The 20,730-nt window shown below is 38.1% G+C and overlaps 1 protein-coding gene and 1 pseudogene across 5 annotated transcripts in view; one reads left to right on the top strand and one right to left on the bottom strand.

The window, feature by feature from the left end:
- Positions 1-20,730, top strand: part of POLA1 (DNA polymerase alpha 1, catalytic subunit) — a 316,833-nt gene that overhangs the window by 132,990 nt on the left and 163,113 nt on the right. For all 5 annotated transcript variants that reach the window (XM_036304556.1, XM_036304554.1, XM_036304558.1 and 2 more), the window contains 2 exons: positions 11,281-11,459; positions 13,017-13,148. In XM_036304556.1, coding sequence (XP_036160449.1) covers positions 11,281-11,459; positions 13,017-13,148 — 311 coding nt within the window. The remainder of the gene's footprint in view (positions 1-11,280; positions 11,460-13,016; positions 13,149-20,730) is intronic.
- LOC118653788 lies at positions 15,651-16,426 on the bottom strand (annotated as a pseudogene).

The raw sequence follows: 20,730 nt of genomic DNA, 5'->3' as shown, positions 1-20,730 counted from the left end.
CTCTGTCTAGAGTTTGTCCTTGTGATTTATTAATAGTCATCGCAAATGCTGGCATCATGGGAAACTGTTTTCAAATTAATTTAAATGGGAGGCCAGTGTCAAACGGGGACAAATATCACGTATGTGTGGGTCAATGTTTATTTTTAAATTGCCAGTGCCTGTCATATGAACCGGCTGGTCAGACATACGTAGGGTCGGTCACTTAGCCTTTTATATATACAGATAGATTTTAAAAGTTCATTCTTGAATTTCACCTTTTAATAAATTTATACAGTCAAACCTCGGTTCTCAAATGTCTCCCGTCTCGAACAATTTGGTTCTCAACCAAGTTGTTCAGAGAAAAAATGTCTTGGTTGTGGAACCAAAATTGTGGTTTTCGTCCTGACAACCCTTTCATGCTGATACCTCAGCTCCTCTCAGGCAACAAACAATGGAGAGAATGCTTTCGTTGCTGGCAAAATCAAGGATTAGCACAATTTTAAAACATAAAGAGGTCATCAAGAGTGCTAATGTTGCTAAGGGTGTAAAAGAAACAAGGTTCACAGGCAATTGAACAGGTAGACAGACTATGTTGATTAGTTAGCCAATAGCAGATTTCAGAGGTAGTGATACATGAACAAGCAAAGATGCTGCATATTGACCTGAAAGATGCTAGTTTGATAAATTTAAGAAAAGTGTTCATAGATTAAACAGTACATCTATTAGGCATGCAGTATATATAAGAAAAATGAAAACAGAATCATTTGTGGGTCTGGAAGGAATTAATTCAATTTACATTATTTCTAAGGGGAAAAATGATTTGGTTTTCAAGCAAATCGCTTCTCAAACAGCCTTCTGGAACGAATTAAGTTTGAGAACCAAGGTTCCACTGTATTTCATCTATAATGCCACTTAGAATTATACTAGAGACTCGTGTACTGGTGAGGTCCCTCGGCCTGGCCTGCAGGGATCGGGTCGAAACCAGCTCTCTGACATCCCCCAAGGGGTCCTGGATTGCGAGAGAATACAGGCTAGGCCAAGGGACCCCACTGGTGCACAACTGGGGCCAGGGAGGGACCACGGGGAGGGCTCCAGGGTGCGTCCAGCCCATTTTGCCCAATCCTGATTGGGGCCTATCAGGGCAGCCGGCCGGGGGGTGGGGGGGTAGGGGCCCGTGTGAGGGCTCCAGGGCATGTCCGGCCCATCTCGTCCAGTCCCAATCGGCTGGATCCCAGCAGCAAGCTAACCTACCGGTCAGAGTGTCTGCCCCCTGGTGGTCAGTGCACATCATAGTGACTGGTCGGACACTTAGCATATTAGGCTTTTTAAAAAAATATATATTTCTTTATTGATTTCAGAGAGGAAGGGAGAGGGAAAGAGAGATAGAAAGATCAATGATGAGAGAGAATCATTGATCGGCTGCCTCCTGCACACCCCCTACTGGGGATCGAGCCCACAACCCAGACATGTGCCCTTGGCCAGAATTGAACCTAGGACCCTTCAGTCTGCAGGCCGATAAAATTATCACTGCATGGTCAGTGATAAAATTTCAGGCATTTATCTATCTGGGCAGTTTTCTCATTGGTCCTGAGAAATTATTGATGTTTGAGGAATATGAGAAATTAAAATTTAATTTAGTCTCTGAAGTAGTGCTTAAAACAAGACAGTGCACACTTAATCCAATGTGTTTCTGGTTTAATTTAGAAAGTAAAAATTCTCTTATTAAAAAAATGGCTATATCACTCACAGTGTAGAAGGTAGTTTATTATCTCAATAGTTGGGATCCAGTAACATCTTCTAAGAAATAAGTGCAACAGTGGGCCAGGTGGTGTTTGGATACCTTTGTCAGGCTCGGAGAGATATATCTACAAAAGATAGGAAGGGCCATGAAGTATAGGTTTTTGGGCATAGGATGATGACACCAGCAGGTGTCTCAGGTATTACTGTATCTATCAAGACTTTTGTCTTTTTTCATGATTAAGCTCTTAGAATAATACCGATACTTGACCATCATTTTCAAACATTAAACATTTTCTATAAAATAATGGTAAAATTTTAAAAGTAAGATCATACCAAAAGCAAAGTAGAATAGTAAGTCTAGTCAGCTGATAAGAACCACCTCTTTCAGAATGGAGTGCCATTCCAAGTGCATTATCAAATGGCTCATGTTCTAGGCCTACTTTTTCATTCATTGCATGGATTGATGTTGAATACTTGCTGTGCTCAATTAATGGGTCCTGTGGGGGATACAAAGTTGAGTCAGCCATGGCTCCTTTACTCAAATTAGAGCCCTGTGGATTCACTATTTTGGGGAAGTCTAGTTGGTAACACAGTACTAGTACATGCCTCAAAAGAGGTAAAATAAAGGATTTTTGATGTTCAAGGGAAGCAAAGACCACTTCTAGCCCCACTGGGAAGAGTGTATAGAAGTGGAAGCATTTGAGGCATTGTGGGAATGCGCTGTGGAGGGGCCAGTGTGGAGTTGGGAATGGTTGTCTACCCCACCTCGCACCAATTTTTCCAGCCCATTGATGCAGTGTCAGGGGTCCCGACCTCATTCACAAGGTAGCCCATGCCATCGCAGCCACTCCCCATAACACATTAGGGAATTCACAGAGAACCTCAGGTATCAGCTGCAAAGCTTTGCACCTCAGTCCCTACAAAGCAAACCCATGATGTTGTTTCTGTCTCACTAGCCTATAATTCTGAGGGCCTGCAGTGACACTTCTCACCTAACTCAAGCAGAGACCTCTGAGAACTTAGAACCAAATTAGAGCATGTTTGGAATAATCACTTGGACTAGTAATTCCTAACTCTGGCTTTGTAATACTTGGAGTTTTCAAAGGAAAACAAGAATTTCTTGAATTATTTAAGTTAGATCAATTTTTTAAAAAAATTTAACTTTATTGAGGAATAATTGACAAATATAATTGTATAAACTTAAAGTGTACAACATGATGATTTGATATACATATACATTGTATAACGATTATCAATATACACATCCATCAGCTTACATACTTAACTCTTTTTTTGTGGTGAGAATGCTTGAGATCTAATCTCAGCATTAAGTATACACTGCCATATTATTAACTACTAGAGGCCCAGTGCACAAAATTCATGCACGGGTAGGGTCCCTAGGCCTGGCCAGCGATCAGGGTTGATCTGTGGGGCCACCAGTGGGGTGATCGGGGCCCCCGCTCGCACCTGCCTTGGCTGGCCTGGCGCCACCGAGTCACTGGCCCTGGAGCCCCCGCTGCCACGGGTCAGGGCCTGCAGGCTGGGGGCAGCTCCTGTGTTGAGCATCTGCCCCCTGGTGGTCAGTGTGCGTCATAGTGACCAATGGTTCCACAGGTCATTCCACTGTTCGGTTGATTTGCATATTAGGGTTTTATTATATAGGATAGACCATTTTTTAAAAGATTCATCGTACACCAAAATGACACCAGGATTTTGTAGCCAATGAAAAATGGGTAAGATAGAATAAATGTAAATGGTTTAATACAGGATTGTACACAGATACTTAAATGATATTAAATATATATGTATAAATAAGACATGAAAGGGTGAAGGTGGTGAATTATAGGTTCCTTGTTGAAAAAAAGGTCACTATTTTATTAATAAAAATAAGATAGTTTTTACAATATCTGAAGGAAGAAAAACAGTTTAACACTTACTGACTCCTAAAAGGTGGGTGTTAGGGATCTCCTGCCTGACTGTTTCCCCACCATATCTGCCTGCATCGCTGGAGAGCAGAGGGCTTTCTTGTTAGAGAAGCAATTTTTTTGTTTATTTTTTTCCAAATATTTTTTTTCAACATAAAGTTACTCTCTTTTATCACATTTAAAAAGAGGAAAGAAGACATTTCTAAAATTTTTTCCTGCCTAGAGGTACACGTCTTACCAAGTTAAAATTCACATTCAGAGCTGTCATCAAGGGCATTAAAAACAATCAAGCGAGTGCCGAAACCGGCTTGGCTCAGTGGATAGAGCGTCGGCCTGCGGACTGAAAGGTCCCAGGTTCGATTCCGGTCAAGGGCATGTACCTGGGTGGTGGGCACATCCCCAGTAGGAGATGTGCAGGAGGCAGCTGATCGATGTTTCTCTCTCATCGATGTTTCTAGCTTTCTATCTCTCTCCCTTCCTCTCTGTGAAAAATCAATAAAATTTATTTTTTTAAAAATTGTTTAAAAACAATCAAGCGAGGTCATAAAAGTACTACACATCAGGATTTCTTTTCTTTTTGTTTTTTTATAATTGAATATTGGGGTGACATTGGTTAAAAAATTATATAGGTTTCAGGGGTACAGCTCTATAATACATCATCTGTATATTGTATTGTGTGTTCCCCACCCCAAGTCAAGTCTCCTTCCATCACCATTTAGTATTTTTTTTCTGCCAAGATTTTGGGAGTTATTTTGTACAGGATAATAAAAATTTTCCATTTGTCTTATGGAGGCAGTTTCGGTTGTTTGTCACTTTATAGTCAGTTGTTTAGGTCAGAGGTCCAGTATTTTAAAAAGTTTTTATTATGGAAAATTCTAAACATATACAATAGTAGAGAGAATTTCATCAGAAGCCCCCATGTGCTCAACACCCAGCTTCAGCAGCAGTTTGCAACTGTGGTTGATCTTATTCTGCTTCTCCACCTCTTCTGATTATTTTGAAGTGAATCCTAGAGCAGCAGTTCTCAACCTGTGGGTCGCGACCCCTTTGGCAGTCGAACAACCCTTTCACAGGAGTTGCCTAAGACCATCCTGCATATTAGATATTTACATTATGATTCATAACAGTAGCAACATTACGGTTATGAAGTAGCAACGAAAATAATTTTATGGTTGGGTCACAACATGAGGAACTGTATTTAAAGGGCCAGAAGGTTGAGAACCACTGTCCTAGAGTAAATGTCATTTTATCTGTAAACTAGAGGCCTGATGCACAGATTTGTCCCTCGACCTGGCGAGGGGGCCCGGATTGCGAGAGGGCGGTTCTCGGATGACACACCCCGGAATCGGGCTCCCTCCTCTCTGGTTCCAGGTGCATTACCCGAGAACTGCAGCTGTCAAGTCACCGCAGCTCGGCAGCTCCTGCGTTGAACGTCTGCCCCCTGATGGTCAGTGCACGTTATAGCTACCGGTCAGACGGTCGCTTAGATATATATATATATATATATATATTATTTTGCATTTCTAAAAGACAAGGATTTCCCTTTGCAACATAGCTACAATGCTATTACTGGGGGGGAAAAACACCTTCATTTCATCAAATATCCAATAAGTGTTTATATTTTCCTGATCATACTATGAATACACTTTTTATAAAAAGCTCTTTGTTTGAATTGGAATATAGTCAGGGTCCATATGATACTTAATCTCCTCTTTTTTTTCACCCTTCTGATGTATTTGTTAAAGAAACTGTATTCTGCTCTATAGAATTTCCCATATTCTAAAGTTTGCCGATAGTATCCTCTCCCCTGTATTCCTGTAAAGTGGTAGTTAGCTCTGCCCATACTTCGGTTCAATTTTCGTTTTTGTGAATACTGTTTCTAGGTAATGGTGTGTACATCTGTGAAGAGGTACATAATGTCTAGTTGGAATCTAATACATTTTATAGAAACCTCAGAGGTATATCATAAGAAATACTCAATACTCACTTTTCTCACCTTTTCCAGTGTTAATGTTCTTATATAACATGCATACAGAAAAGTACACAAAACCTAACCGAACAGTTTAATGAGTTTTCACAAACACATACCTTTGTAGTCAGCTCAAGAAACACCCCCAGGAGTCCCCGGTCTCCTAGATACTGTCCATCCCTGACCAGAAAATGACATCATGACTTATGACATCATAGATGAGCTTTTGTTATTTTTGGATGTTACACAAGTTGTGTCTATATTTTTTGTGTCAGGATGCTTTCATTCAGTATGTTTGTGAGATGGGTCCATGTGGTTATACTGCATTTCTGTGCAGTATTTTATTGTTTGAATATACACTGTGTGACTGAATGTAAAACCTGTGGGTTTTTCCCACATTTGTACAATTATGAATAGTTCTGCTGTGAGCATTCTTGCACATGACTTCTGTGGAACAATTGCATGTATTTTCTGTTGGGTATATATTTAGGAGGAGATTTCCTGAGTCATAGGGGACATGTATGTTCAGCTTTAGTAGATACAACCAATTTTCCAAATTGGTTCCAATGTACACCCTACCAGCAGTATGTGAGTACTCCACATTCTTAACCAGCACTTGGTGTTTTTCTCTTTTTCATCGTATGTGTTGACATAATGTTGTGGTTTTAATTTTCATTTCTTTGATGATTAATAATGTTCGGTACCTGTTCACATGCTTAATCGCCATTTGGATATCTCCTTTTGTGAGGTGCCTGTTCGTCTTTTTCTACTCTTTTGTTGGGTTGTCTTTTTCTTACTGACTTGCAATCATTTCTTATCTATTTTAAATGAGTCTTTTGGAAATCATATATCACAGACATCTTCTATTTGGCGTGCTTTTTTTTTTCCAAGTGTAATTTACATACCGTGAAATGCTACAATCTTCAGAGTGTATACATTTTATCAAGACAGAACATTTCCATCACCTAGAGAGTTCCCTTGTACCGCTTCCCAGTCAGTACACGCCCCCCCCCCCCGCCCCCCGCAAAGCAACCACTCATCTGATTTCTATGACCATGGGTTAGTTTTGCCTACTCTAGAATTCTATATAAATTATTTCCTATGGTATATCTTTTTTGTGTTCAGCTTTTCCAACTTAGCATATTTTTTCAGATTCATCCATCTTTTTGCATCTATCAGTACTCATTCTTTTTCATTGCTGAGTAGCCCAGTGCACGAAATTCGTGCAAGAGTAGGCCTTCCTTCCCCTGGCTGCTGGCACCGGCTTCCCTCCAGCACACGGGACCGGGCTTCCCTCACAGCCCTGGCTTCGTCCGGAAGGATGTCTGGTCTAATTAGCATATTATACTTTTATTATTATAGACTCTCACGTTGTGAGCATCTGAACAGAATTGTTACCCAATTTTTGATTATTATTAATAAATCTGCTAGAACATTCTTGTACAAGGTTTTTTATGGATGTAGCATTTACCTTTTAAAAATTCATTAACTACTTTTTGTTTAATCATACTAAATTTTTAGTTTGTGTATTGTTCTCTAAGTAGTCCAGATATATGAAAGCCTGAATTTGTGCAAAAGATAAATGATTTATTTCCTAAAAGAAATTTTTAGAAGAAATTTACTGTATGATTTCATTAATTAGCTTCCCTAGTAGTTTGAGTCATATTACAAACAACCTACTGGGAATATCAGTTACTCTACTCATTTGGAGTTTCATTCATATAGATTATTCCCTCTTCCTCACTTGTGTGAACATATATAATTGGCTTTACTGTAGTTATTTACAGTTACACTAATAGGGATCTTGTCTTTTGGAGGAAGAAAATTATTTGGTCAAATGTATTAGCCTCTCTCTCAGCCCTGTTTAGGAACTTGAGTTTTGTTTTTTGTTTTTTTTTTTAAAATATGTTTTATTGATTTTTTACAGAGAGGAAGGGAGAGAGATAGAGAGTTAGAAACATCGATGGGAGAGAAACATCGACCAGCCGCCTCCTGCACATCTCCCACTGGGGATGTGCCCGCAGCCCAGGTACATGACCTTGACCGGAATCGAACCTGGGACCCCTCAGTCTGCAGGCCGACACTCTATCCACTGAGCCAAACCGGTTTCGGCAGGAACTTGAGTTTTGAACAGTGTAAATACTCCTTTATTGGGGGCATGTGAACATTCTAAAAACAGAAAGCTTACAAGGGTTACAAAGTACAGTGATAAGAAAAATAATTTTGTGCTAAATATCACATTGGAGGTGTGTGTGATAAGAATATGGTGATGTTAAGTAAAAAACAACATTGCTGAACTCCTCCACCCGAATGCCTATGATGTTACTTTCTATAAATACTTTTTGAAACATGAGAGCTTTGATCCTATTGCCAAAATAATGTGAGATCCTATAAATTTTCTAATTATAAATGACAGTTTAATTTTATTCTACTGCCCCTTCTGTCCCACCCCCAAGAAAAAAAATGGTGTGACTAGATCACTAGAAGTCACAGTATTGAATTACAGCACATACCATTTCTCCTTATTGTGGGGAAAACTGTTGCTCTTCCCCTGGAGAACTGGTGCCAAGTCCAAGCAGGCTGCTTTCTTTTATTCTGTGCCAGACCAAATGATCAAACTCACCTGTCAAAAGCGAGTCTAGTCAAAAGTGGAAGTTCTTTTTCTCAAATGGGGCATAAAGTTTATTTTTTTAAGCCAGTTATTTAAAAAAGCTCTCAGGAGAGATCAGGAATTTGGAATTCAGTTTTGCATCTCTTGCTCAAAGGCTAACAGGATTACTTGCTGTATGATGAGCATTTTAATATTGATTATACAATGCACATGTAAGTATATGCCAACTGCAATCATAAAGATTTTTGCTTTAATTTCTGACAAAAGTGTCTAATTTTGGAGAGATAGTAATTACAAATAGAGTTCTTTGCAACAGCTCTATTTTGCACATTTAAAAATTCAGAATCTACCTTTAGGTGGCAGCACCAGATACTTTTTCCGGTTGTCTCACTACAGCCTTAATGAGTTATGTATAAGCGGGGAAACTTTCAAGTCTCCCAAAACTTCAAAATAAGCTGCTTATTGCCAATTTTGTGAGGATTTAGAAAAATTATGTTGAATAAGTTGGGGGCTTGTTTAAGCCTGGATTTTGACCTTAAAGAATATTCTGACAGCAGTGATCTTTACTTTTTAACATGACATTGTATGTTTTCTTAAAAAGATTTCATTTAGCCCTCTGTGATTTGCCTGTTGAACTTATAATTGTCCTCCCAAGAAAATAATTTTATGACATTTTTGTATTCAAGTGACTTGTACAAGGATCATTATATACCTAATATTTTAAGGTAATTAGTGTCTTTTCCCTTTATATATTAAAAGGTTAACATTGACTTATGACCATGAGTACTGGGATGAAAAAGTCCCTTCTCTTGAAAAAATCAGCTTGGGAATAAATTTGAAGTAATTAGCTAGGCCAGTTGGCTTTGTTGTTTCCAGGGGCAGATAAGTGTTATTTGTGGAAATGGATGTTTAAAGTAGACATTTCATAAGGCCTGATTTTTAAAATAACTTTGTCCCCTTGTTGGGCTTTTCTCCATAACAAGCAAGGTAGCCTATGTCCAGCTTTGGCTTACTCATCAGGCAGCCTGGCCCGTGCCTTTCATGCACTAAGTAGACCTGGCTGGTACTGGAGGAAGCTTTCGTTGTTCCCCTGTCACAGCCTGGCCAGTTCTGTACATGTGCAAAGCTAGGGTGGTTCCGTTCCTTGATTTTCAGATTGTAAAATATCTTGCCTTTTAGAAAATCCTTGCTTATTGTTTTTCTTTTTCCTTACTTTCTGAGTAATAGTCTGGGAAATTGATGAATAATGATGTCATCAGAAAAAAGATGAAGTTGCATCTTCATAAAGCAAGACATTATGTGAATACAGTTGGATTCATAACTAGAGTTTAAGAAATTCGCAAGTTGCCCTTCACTACAGAGACAAATTGGCATCATTCAACGGGCATGGTCTCTCTCACTCAACTCCTCTACCCCTCCCTCACACCTCACTAATTTGCTATTTCTCTTACTGGATTGCTAACTTGTAAAATAAAAATGTACAGTGAGTCTTGGGGCCAAGTGACTTATGTTACAGTAATTTGTCACACACCAAGAACAATTTTGTCAAGTTGTTTTTGAATGTGTATTTTTTTGTTCTTATTATGCACTGTCATGTTAGAAAATATTCACTTTGATGAATTCCTACAAAGAGCAGCTATTAACTGGCTGTGCAGCATGAACATGTGTTTCATTTTGAGTGAACATAGTCCAAAATAAATGATGTTCATCCACTCTTTACTTTTTTTTATCTGTATGACATTTATTGAGTATTTATTTATATAGGCCCCATTTAAAACAGTTTGTCCTCTAATGTCTTATTTAAACTGCAAAAGTTCATGGATGGTGGTACTACATCCATTTTGCAGGTGAGCAAGCTGAGACTCCAAACTTATTCTTTGTTTCTGGCACCTTCCACTGTGTCAGAGTTAACCTTATGTAATGACTAGATGTCACTTGACAATTGACCAAATAAGATTTAGCATCTTGTCACTGAATTTTGAAAACATCTGTTAGATTATCTACCAATGCAGCTGTTGATAGAGTCAAAACAATTTTTAGATATTTTTGGTATTTGAACTTTTTGCTTAGTGATGTTTTATGTTACTTATTCACCTTTATACTAAAATAGGTATGCTTGTTTTCCTTAGATTTCTAAACAGCCTAGAATTGTTAGGTATTGCTAAGGGGTGCTTTAAAGAAAATATTATAAGCTATAGTATAGAATAATTATCTTGAAGTTTCAATTCAAATAGTGAATTTTTGAGAGATATGCTTTGATCAAGGGTATATTCAATTGGCTGACCTTAAAATGTTTATTTTCTCAAATAGTTTGGGCAAACAAGATAGCATAAACTATACATCAATTGATTTATTGGGTCATTTTGATTGAAATATGGAAGGTATATTTGGTTCCAGGATTGTTGGGGACATTTTGGCCTATAGAATCTGTCGAATCATATTTTTTGCTCATATTTTATACTTCTGAATTCAGAATATCAAAAAAACCATGTCACGTTTTGTCTTATATGCTGCTACTGAATTTTAACCACTGGATTAGATTGCAACCTACATGCTGTTAACTACTGAGCCAAGATGGAATCGACCACTGCATTGAAATCAGGATTAGCAATTGTGTCTGCACTTGAAGGAGTTGTAATAGCAGTGAACTTGTTTTTTTTAATGGGATTTTTATTCTCTATTTTCAGTTTTAATGATGATTCTTTGATTTTAAGAGATTTTCTTAACAGCAGTGCAAATTTATTTGAGATTTTCTTTATAACTTTAGGAAAATACTAAAACCATCCTGTAGAAGTAATTAGTTGCTTCCAAATCCAAATGTCCGCTAGCATATATCTGCATTGTTTTAATACTGTTTACTTGTTTTATTTATAATCACTTATAAAAAGAGCTCTTTGTCCATGCGATATGAGACGCTATCTTGAGTTCAAATGATTGTGTGTGTGAATTTAAAATTACTCTTTTGTGAGTTTTTTTTCCTTGGGCTTATTTTTTTGGGTAAGGGAATTCAAAGAATTGTACCTTTCTAAATTTGTTTTTTTCTTTTGCATTAATAGGACTTGATCCCACCCAGTTTAGAGTTCATCATTATCATAAAGATGAAGAGAATGATGTTCTACTTGGTGGCCCAGCACAGCTCAGCGATGAAGAGAAATACAGGGACTGTGAGAGATTCAAATGCCCATGCCCTGCGTGTGGGACTGAGAATATTTATGATAGTGTCTTCGAGGGTTCGGTTAGTTGTTTCTTTTTTCATTTTGTGAGCAATTAATATAAAGGCCTTTTCCCCCCACTATTTGTCTAAAAAGGAAGAAACACATTGCTTTTATGTGTTTAATATTGTTTTTGGCTTCCTAGTGTTTGGCCTTGGTTTCTAAATGGAACCTCTTAAAAGATCTAATTATCTTAAAGTATTTTTATTTTAATTCCTTAATTAGTAACCTATATTTCCCCACTCCCCAACCCAATTTATTAAGACTTAGAGCAATATTTTTCTGTATCTTAAATCAAGTTAATGGGAACTAAGTGTTTTTGGAAAGTTTTTTGTTTATCTTTACACATCCCACTTGCCTCCTTTTTGACAAAGGTACTCCGATTATCGTTTCTGCTGTCTTTGCATGTCAGACATTTAAAAAGTCACAGGGAGACATTCCTTTCAAGAAGTACTGCCAAAAAATGTATCATTGACCTTGGATCAGAACTTGAAATGTAGCCAATTTACTTGATTCTACTGCAGTGTTATATGTACTGGCTATTGGCAAATGAGTAGGCAGTAGAACCATGTAAAACCTTGAAACTGAAAGAAAATGCATCCTTTATCTAAATTAAAAGTAATTATTTTAAGTTAATTTGGACAAACAGCAGATGTTTTGAATTTTTTTGAATCAAAACAAAGCGGTCTTTGGAAGCAAGTGCAAGGAAGAGGCAGACGCAGATCAGCAGTACATGCTAAATCCTTGAGTTTTGCTTCATTACAGCTGTAAATAAGATAGTTAATTGCATGGAGGCTTGACAACTTGCAGATGGGCTAACTGTGGAAGAGCCGATGTCAAGCTCTGAAATCTCTTCCACCTGGAATTGCTTAGTGTGGTGGGTAGGGTTATGTACCAGATTGGAGCAGGAAACCAAGATGTTTAAGTATCAAGAAGGAAAACACATGGTCCAGAAACCCCAACAGTTTCCCTATATGTTTGCTTTGTCTCTGCTTAAAACAAAACAACAAGACATTTTCTCCAAATACTAATAGTTAATTCTTGCAAGTTTCTACTTCTCCTGCTTTCCCTCCCCCAAATACGTTTTAAGGGGGTTAGGAATTTTAGCTTTTCTAAGCTGACAAAGCCTGATTGCTTTGTGGTATAACACTTAAATTTTATGCTTTATTAAGTTGACGATATGAAAGCAAACTAATGTCATTAGCGCACTTGCTTTATCCTCAAGTTTGTAATGAATAAGGGCAAATTTAAAATTTTGATATGTCTGAAAAGAATGTTTATTTCCAATAATGTCACTTCACTGGTATTTTCACAGGGAAAACTCATTTATCCAGAGAGTCTGTCATTTATTGAGTGTTTTAAAAAAAGTCATATTGGGATTTTCCCTTTGACTTCATGCTCCATTATGATGGTGGCAAAAGAGTGGAAGTTATATGTGACTAAGGAGATCTTTGGGAGGAAAGCAGTTGAGGAAATAGGGTTAAATTAAGACTATTGTACACCAGGACAGCATATAAGCTTTTAAGCACAAGAAATCTTTTTATAATCTTTTGTGTACTTGTCTGACTTGAATTCTATAGGGAACTGATCTGGAGCCCAGCTTGTATCGTTGCAGTAACATCAACTGTAAAGCTTCACCTATGAACTTTATTGTACAGCTGAGCAACAAATTGATCTTGGATATTAGACGTTGCATTAAGAAATACTATGAGGTTAGTATCCATAATGACTTTCTTATATACACAGCTTATTTAAGTTTGGAACTTGTTATAAAATAAAACAATGTAGTTTTCTATTACTGTTTTTATATGAAACTAAAATTTTTTAAAGACTTGAGAGGAAAATGGTTTGATTTTCTATTGGGTATTACATCTCTTTCATTAATGAGTAATATTTTAAATAGTGAAATTTTTGCTTTTAAGGAAAAATGAGAATATAACCAGGACTTTTAAAAATTTATTGTTACCTAAATAAGACCACATTAAATGGTCACTCATATCTTTGGACAAAGGAGGAAAAATCAGTATTGGTTATCTTTGGCAAGTAGAGCCATAACATCATGTGTGATGTTTTTAATAAGTTAAAACTTTGTGTTTATGTGGTAATCGAAACCATTTCATAGCCTAGTTGTCCCAGGAAATAAAACTAAGTATCTTTTAAATTTAAATGTAACTTGTCTGGCTTTTTAAAGAGAATGTCTAATTTTTAAAATACATAGTATAGTTAAAATACCAGAACAGTAAGTGATCTGTCTGTGTTAGAAAGGCTTTTTTCACAGTTTTTATTTTGTTTTGTTTTTAATAATTTCATATGAATGAATTCTTTTCTCTTCAAAAATTAAAATTAAAAAATTCACATTTACCATTTGATTTTTCATAGTGTTTCATTATATTATTTGTCATCTAAGCAAAATTGTTATTACTTGAAAGTTCACTAACTTATTTAAAGAAGCTACATTGGCAAGGCATTTTCAAAAATGCCCAGATTCTATTAGGTAAGGCCATGACTTTGTTCAATATCTTCCTATAATGTCTACTTTTCTGCTAATTAACATAGCATTTTCTTATTTAAAATGGATCTCATTAAATGAAAACTGAGTATTAGATCATTAGGACAAAGAATGAAAATATAGAGCTCCAGTATTGTGATTTTGGAGTTGAATAACTTGTATTTGTCCAAAAAGAAAAGTAGGTTTGTCTGAAGATATTTTTAAAATAATAATTAAGACTACATTTTGGGAAATCTGAAACATTTTAGTGAATAATGCTATGCTGTACTTAATGAACAGTTGGATGGGAATAAAGGGTATCTGTAGGTTCACATTCCACAGTAGATGAAGTGCTCCGCACATGAAATGTTAGGCCTTTATTTAAGCACGAAAAGCCCAAATCAAAACTATTCATCTCCTCATTTACAGACCTCACGGAGTAGAGCATGATTCTTGACTCTTGTGAAGAATTCCAAATTTTCTCTCTGTGTTTAGTCTATCAAAATCTTCACCATGGAAATGTTAATACTAGAAGAAACTCATCTATTTCCTTCTATAAGAAGGGATGATCTGTTTTGACTAAGTTGGGAATAGGCAGAAAAATGATCTTTGTAGTTAGAAATATGCCCTAACTGAAAGATGGATTTCTAACCCAATTGTTTGTGTGTTGTGGTGGTGTTGGTGGTGGTAGTTATATGATTATTTTTTAAGCTAAATAACCTAGTTTTATGAATCTAGACCAGCTGTGGGCAAACTACGGCCCGCGGGCCAGATCTGGCCCGTTTGAAATGAATAAAACTAAAAAAAAAAAAAAAAACCGTACCCTTTTAGTAATGATGTTTACTTTGAATTTATATTAGTTCACACAAACACTCCATCCATGCTTTTGTTCCGGCCCTCCGGTCCAGTTTAAGAACCCATTGTGGCCCTCGAGGCAAAAAGTTTGCCCACCCCTGATCTAGACATTCAACCTAAGGTTTCTATAGCATTTGCTTCCATTGTCTTCTCTGCCAGCCATCTCACTACCAGCAAGTAACAGTTTTCCTGTGGTTACTGCCCACTTGGTTAATTTTCCAAAGGGATTTCTTATGAAAATATCTAAATGTCGCTCTTAAAGTTGAAGATTGATATGACTATCCTCAAAATTAGGGACCTGTATCTCTACTGTCTGATCTTAGTCATATATGATTAAATGTTTCAAATATTGTCAAGATCAGAGCTTTTATACAGAGAGCTCATGCACCTCTAGGTTCTACTTCATTGGTAGACTATTCTCTTTCCTCCTCACCCCAGACTTAAAAGAACTTTTGCAGGTAGAGGGACATGGCATTGAGTTTCTTTTGTATTGTGCCTCAAGTGATAGTCATTACAGTTAGTTCAGGGTGATGTACCATAGTGGTGGTAGTCCAGCTGGAGATTAATACACCAAGTATACTGGAGACAAGGATATTGATAGTAAGGACAGGCATACCATGTTTTATTGCACTTGTTTTATTGTACTCCACCAATGTTGTGTGTTTTTTACATAATGAAGCCAAGACCCTCTATCAGCAGAAAGATTACACTCATTTTATTCCAATACTCTCTCATTTTTGGGGGGGTTGTCAAATCTTTAATTGAAACATTTTCCTTTGTAGTTCTTAACATGTTAAGCGCCATGTCACTCACCAGTGACTGACACTATACTCTCCGTTTGGAAGACAAAACAGGCTGGGCGCTTAACATGTTAACTAGCCAGACATTCCACTGCACTACTGTTGATATCATCTATGATGTTATGAGTGTGTCGGCCATCGACATTGCAGCTCACAGACTGGGCAGTCCCCAGGATCTGTTTAATGGTTCCAGAGAGTTCTCTAGCTAAAGATCAGTGCCGCATCTGTCAGGCAATGCTGACAATCTCATCAAAAGTGGTATTTCTTTTTTTTCTTAAATATATTTTATTGGTTTTTTACAGAGAGGAAGGGAGAGGGATAGAGAGTTAGAAACATCGATGAGAAAGAAGCATCGATCAGCTGCCTCCTGCACACCCCCTACTGGGGATGTGCCTGCAACCAAGGTACATACCCTTGACCGGAATCAAACCTGGGACCCTTGAGTCCGCAGGCTGACGCTCTATCCACTGAGCCAAACCGGTTAGGGCCAAAAGTGGTATTTCCTCTGTGCTTAATGTTTTTTTGTTGTTGTCTTATTTATTTATTTTTGCTTCTTTCTGCCTCTTGGTGGTTCTTTGAGGGCTTTGATGATCAGGGCAGAGGCAGAAGGCACTACCTCAATCTGGGCCTGTCTGTTCTGAATGGTCAGTTTCACTGTAGTCCTCAGACCCTTCCAATCACCAGTCGCTTTGGCAATGTCATCACCAACCGTTTTTGGAGACAGGCCCAGGGGGCCGATCTTGGGGGCTAGGGCAGACGTGGCACCTACTTCCCCACCAGTGCACCTCAGGTATACGACTTTGATTTCGTTGGAGTTGAACTTTGGTGACATGGTGGAGGCGGCTGGTGTTGGATGAACCCAGATTTGGGACGACTGAAGAAAATTGCACCTGAGCCTCCTCCGAGCTGAAAGCCAAAAGCCCAATACTGTCTTGAACCCACAATATCTCTGAGGTATGCCTATACTGAGATTAAGTGACTGTTCTCAGAAGCTAATAACCAAAGGGGTTTCCTCCTATTTTGCAAGTTCAAAAATACTACCCACTGGACATAAAAGTTATTAGTGGATTAAGAGCAAGTCTCAGTATATTTTTTTCATTTTAGTCTTAGAATCACTGCAGGGAAAGTACAATCTACACTGAGAAAGGAAGGCATCTCCATAAAGAAGGAACTTTAGGCCTGGCCGGTGTGGCTCAGTGGTTGAGTATTGACCTATCAACCGGTTCAATTCTGGGCACATGCCCGGGTTGTGGGCTGGATCCCCAGTGAGGGGCATGCAGGAAGCATCTGATCATTGATTCTCTCTCATCATTGATGTTTCTCTCTCTCTTTCTCCCTCTCCCTTCCTCTCTGAAATTAATAAAAATATATTTTTTTAAAAAAAGAAGGAACTTTAGGAAGACAGTGGAGGAGTAGGTACTTGACCAAACACTGTAACCTGCAAAGAAACAGCTCTTGATTACCAATAAATTGAATTGTCAGGAACAAAGGGACAGAAGTTCAGGGTAAAAAAATATCCTTCTAAATCTCTTTTATTTTAAAAAATGCATCACATTCTGTTATTTTCTGTCATGAATAAACAGTACTGAGTAAATAAATGTGATATAATAAATATTAAAAATGTAAATATCTGAGACTCAATCTATATCATATTGTAACATGTGTGTTTGTTAATATATTTTTATTGATTTCAGAGAGGAAGAGAGGGAGAGAGAGATAGGAACAGCAATGATGAGAGAGAATCATTGATCATCTGCCTCCTGCACGCCCCGCACTGGGGATCCAACCTGCAACCCGGCATGTGCCCTGACCAGGAATCGAACCATAACCTCCTGGTTCATAGGATGGCGCTCAATCACTGAGCCACGCCGGCCCGTCTCATATCGTGATGTTTTAATACTGACTCTTAATAGGAGAGGAAATGCTTATTTCTCTCTCCCCATATAGCAATGATTATCTCTCTCGAATTCTCATTTCCTAGAACATTTAAATTTCAATATACATAGAATTACCAAAAGTACCAAGCAGGATATTTTAAGTAAATATTAATTTCTTTAGGAGGAAAAAAACTCTAGTGCTTTATCCCGAGATTTGATGAAGCATTGAAAGACTTTGAGGTAGCACAGAAAGCTCTAATTCAAAGTTGATTTTGTGCCCTGGTCCTTGTTGGTCCCTCTGTACCAAGTTAAAATTGAACTGGTATTTTTTTTTTAAATCACAGAAAACCAGTTTAAAAACTATATCTCTAAGCTTTTAGGGATGTTTTTGAAAGATTCTATTTTAGAGTAAAAATTTGATGTGTGTTCTCCCTCCCCTTAAATTCTGCTTCAGCAGAGCAAATACACACACAAAAAGGGAGAGAAACACTAGCTAATCTAAATTGGGAAATGAAGAGGGCTTTTTTTAAGCATGAAAATTTCATCATCTTGTCAGCTGGCAGAATGCCTGCTGTGTGGATTCACAAAGGCTAAGAATTACACTTTCATGAAATTTTCCTCACTAACTGCCCTGGTTAATTTGAAAGATAACCCACTGTTCTAATTCATTCCTCAATTGGGCGGTGCAGGTTTTATCTTTGATCTGACAAAGCATTTGTGTTAATCGTTTTGGCCCTCCACTAGACACTCTTGGGATTGTGCTTTTACAATAAATGTGTCTGTGATAGCTCTTTAGTCTATTATACTTACAATAGATCCATAGAACTGGTAATTAATTCTCTACTGCTTTGGAAATGGGAAGAATAGGTGTAGCTCTGTCAAGTGCTGCTAGGAAGTTTGTTTAGCTGGTTCATTTTTGAAGTGTTCCCCTCAGCCATGAAGCAGCCGCGGAAGAGAGTCTGAGATTGGGGTGCTGCCTCCTCTGAAGACTTGTTCATAAATGGGAAATCTGACCCCTATTGGTACCTGGGAGTGGGGTAGTGGGTCATCTACTTTCATCTCAAGTACTATTATTTATAATGTACAGTAAACCCTCATTTTAATACTTAAAGAGCCATCTGTTTCTAAAGGTGGGTAGTCAACTAAAATATGCTCCTAAACTCCCATTGATGGCTAATACAGGTTTTAGAGTGTTCCAACCAATGGGGCAAAATGGATTCCTCACCAGCCTTGCACTTTGTAGCTACTTATAAAGGAGTATTACTTAGATCACTTCACTGTGATTTTTTAAATATAGAGATATTCTGGCCTTCCATCTAGAAAAATTGACAGTGGCCTTAGTCGGTTTGGCTCAGTGGATAGAGCATCGGCCTGCGTACTGAAGGGTCCTGAGTTCAATTTCGGTCAAGGGCACATGCCTGGGTTGTGGGCTTGATCCCCAGTAGGGGGCGTGCAGGAGGCAGCTGATCAATGATTCTATCTCAACATTGATGTTTACATCTATCTATCTCTCCCTCTCCCTTCCTCTATGAAATCAATAAAAATATATATAAGAACAAAAAGAAAAATTAACAGTGAACAGCTAGACAGTGCCATGCCTATGATAATAATCACTGATTAATAGCTCAGACCAGAAATTGGTGGTTGAATTCCTTAGAAATTTACTATTAGTTTTACAGTCTCAGAATTTTTAGAGGGGAGGAGGGAGAGAGAGACTCTATTTGTTGTTCCACTTTTTATGGATTCATTAGTTGACCCCTGTATGTGCCCTGACCAGGGATTGAACCCACAACCTTAGCATATAGGAATGACACTCTAACCAACTGAGCTACTTGGACAGTGCTGGAAGAAAGTTTATTAATGGTATACAGGATTCTCAGGTTAACACAAAATTCCACAGAGTTTTAAGTTCATGAAAGCATTGACAAATAAAGTCCTTTGTCACTGTGTTTTATATTTTATATCACTGATTACTATTGATTTCAGTATATGCCTTTCTCTAACTTCATAACCTTAACTTGTTTTCTACCCCAACTAAGTATCAGGCAAAGAGGCATTGACCAGAAATATTTTTATCATAATACAAAATCCCATCCTGCATGGACATCCTCTCATTGTTTTGATATAAAAGTCCATCTCTAACTCCATAAGGTGGCATAGAAAGTGGATGCCTAGCTGTTATTCCTCTCTCACTCCTGTCCACTCCCTGTATTTTTCTCTCTTACTTCTTGGTATATTAATTGTGGCATAAGCCACATTTTTTAAAAAATCTCTTTTGGACCCACTTTTATGAGGAATCCCAAAAATAATGAGCAGTGTCTGTTGTCTCATTCTGCAGAAAACTTCCTTATGCTCACAGGTAAATAAGGGAGCATTTGACCAACGATGCGACCCCTCGGTGTGCTGCTGGCTGTGGCTCCCTCCGGAAGACAGCACACATCTAGGAGGTGGACTGGGATGCTTTGTAGAAGAATCCATGTTCAGCTTATGCTTTCATCTTTGCCCAAAAAAATGCTTGTTAATTTTGGAATGGATCTGCCTTCCTCAAAGACAAAATTAATAACCTCCAAACATAATGTTATTAAGCCAGAAACTAAATTGGAGCTACCTTATTTTTTTAAATATATTTTTTATTTTCAGAGAGGAAGGGAGAGGGAGAAAGAGACAGAAACATCAATGATAAGAGAATCATTGATCGGCTGCTTCCTGCACGCTCCCTACTGGGGATCGAGCCTGCAGTCCAGACATGTGCCCTGACAGAATCAAACCATGACCTCCTGGTTCATAGGTCAATGCTCAACCGCTGAGCCACACCAGGCAGGCAGGAGCTACCTTTTATTAACAGTGCAAGGAGGGCAGGGTGAAGTACTGCAGAAAACATTTGCTCCACCAAAATCCAAACCCATTCAGCATCACAGGCAACACAATTCAGGATGCCCGACATTGCCTGACAACGGGTTATTTCTTTAGGAATTCACAGAACTCTATTAGTAATTAAATTTGGCAAATTAGAGGTGAAGCAGCCTCGTACCCCACTACTCCCCAGCCACCCTCATCCATGTAAGCACTGACAGGGCCACTCTCCTTACCATTGTCCTTCACTTTCCAGTATAGCAGTGCACATGACAGAGCTATATTGTGCAGATGGATCTGTGGGGTTTAGAGCCATACAATGATGTTCTGCAACTGTCTCCTGTTCTGCTGCAAATATTTGGTGTTCAATAACCCACAAAATTTCTCATTTCTTACCTGTGGTGATGTGGGCTGATAGTTT

Source organism: Myotis myotis, unplaced genomic scaffold, assembly GCF_014108235.1.
Source record: "Myotis myotis isolate mMyoMyo1 unplaced genomic scaffold, mMyoMyo1.p scaffold_m19_p_4, whole genome shotgun sequence".
In the NCBI taxonomy this organism is placed as follows: Eukaryota; Metazoa; Chordata; class Mammalia; order Chiroptera; family Vespertilionidae; genus Myotis; species Myotis myotis.
This window is presented reverse-complemented; position numbering and strand designations above follow the sequence as displayed.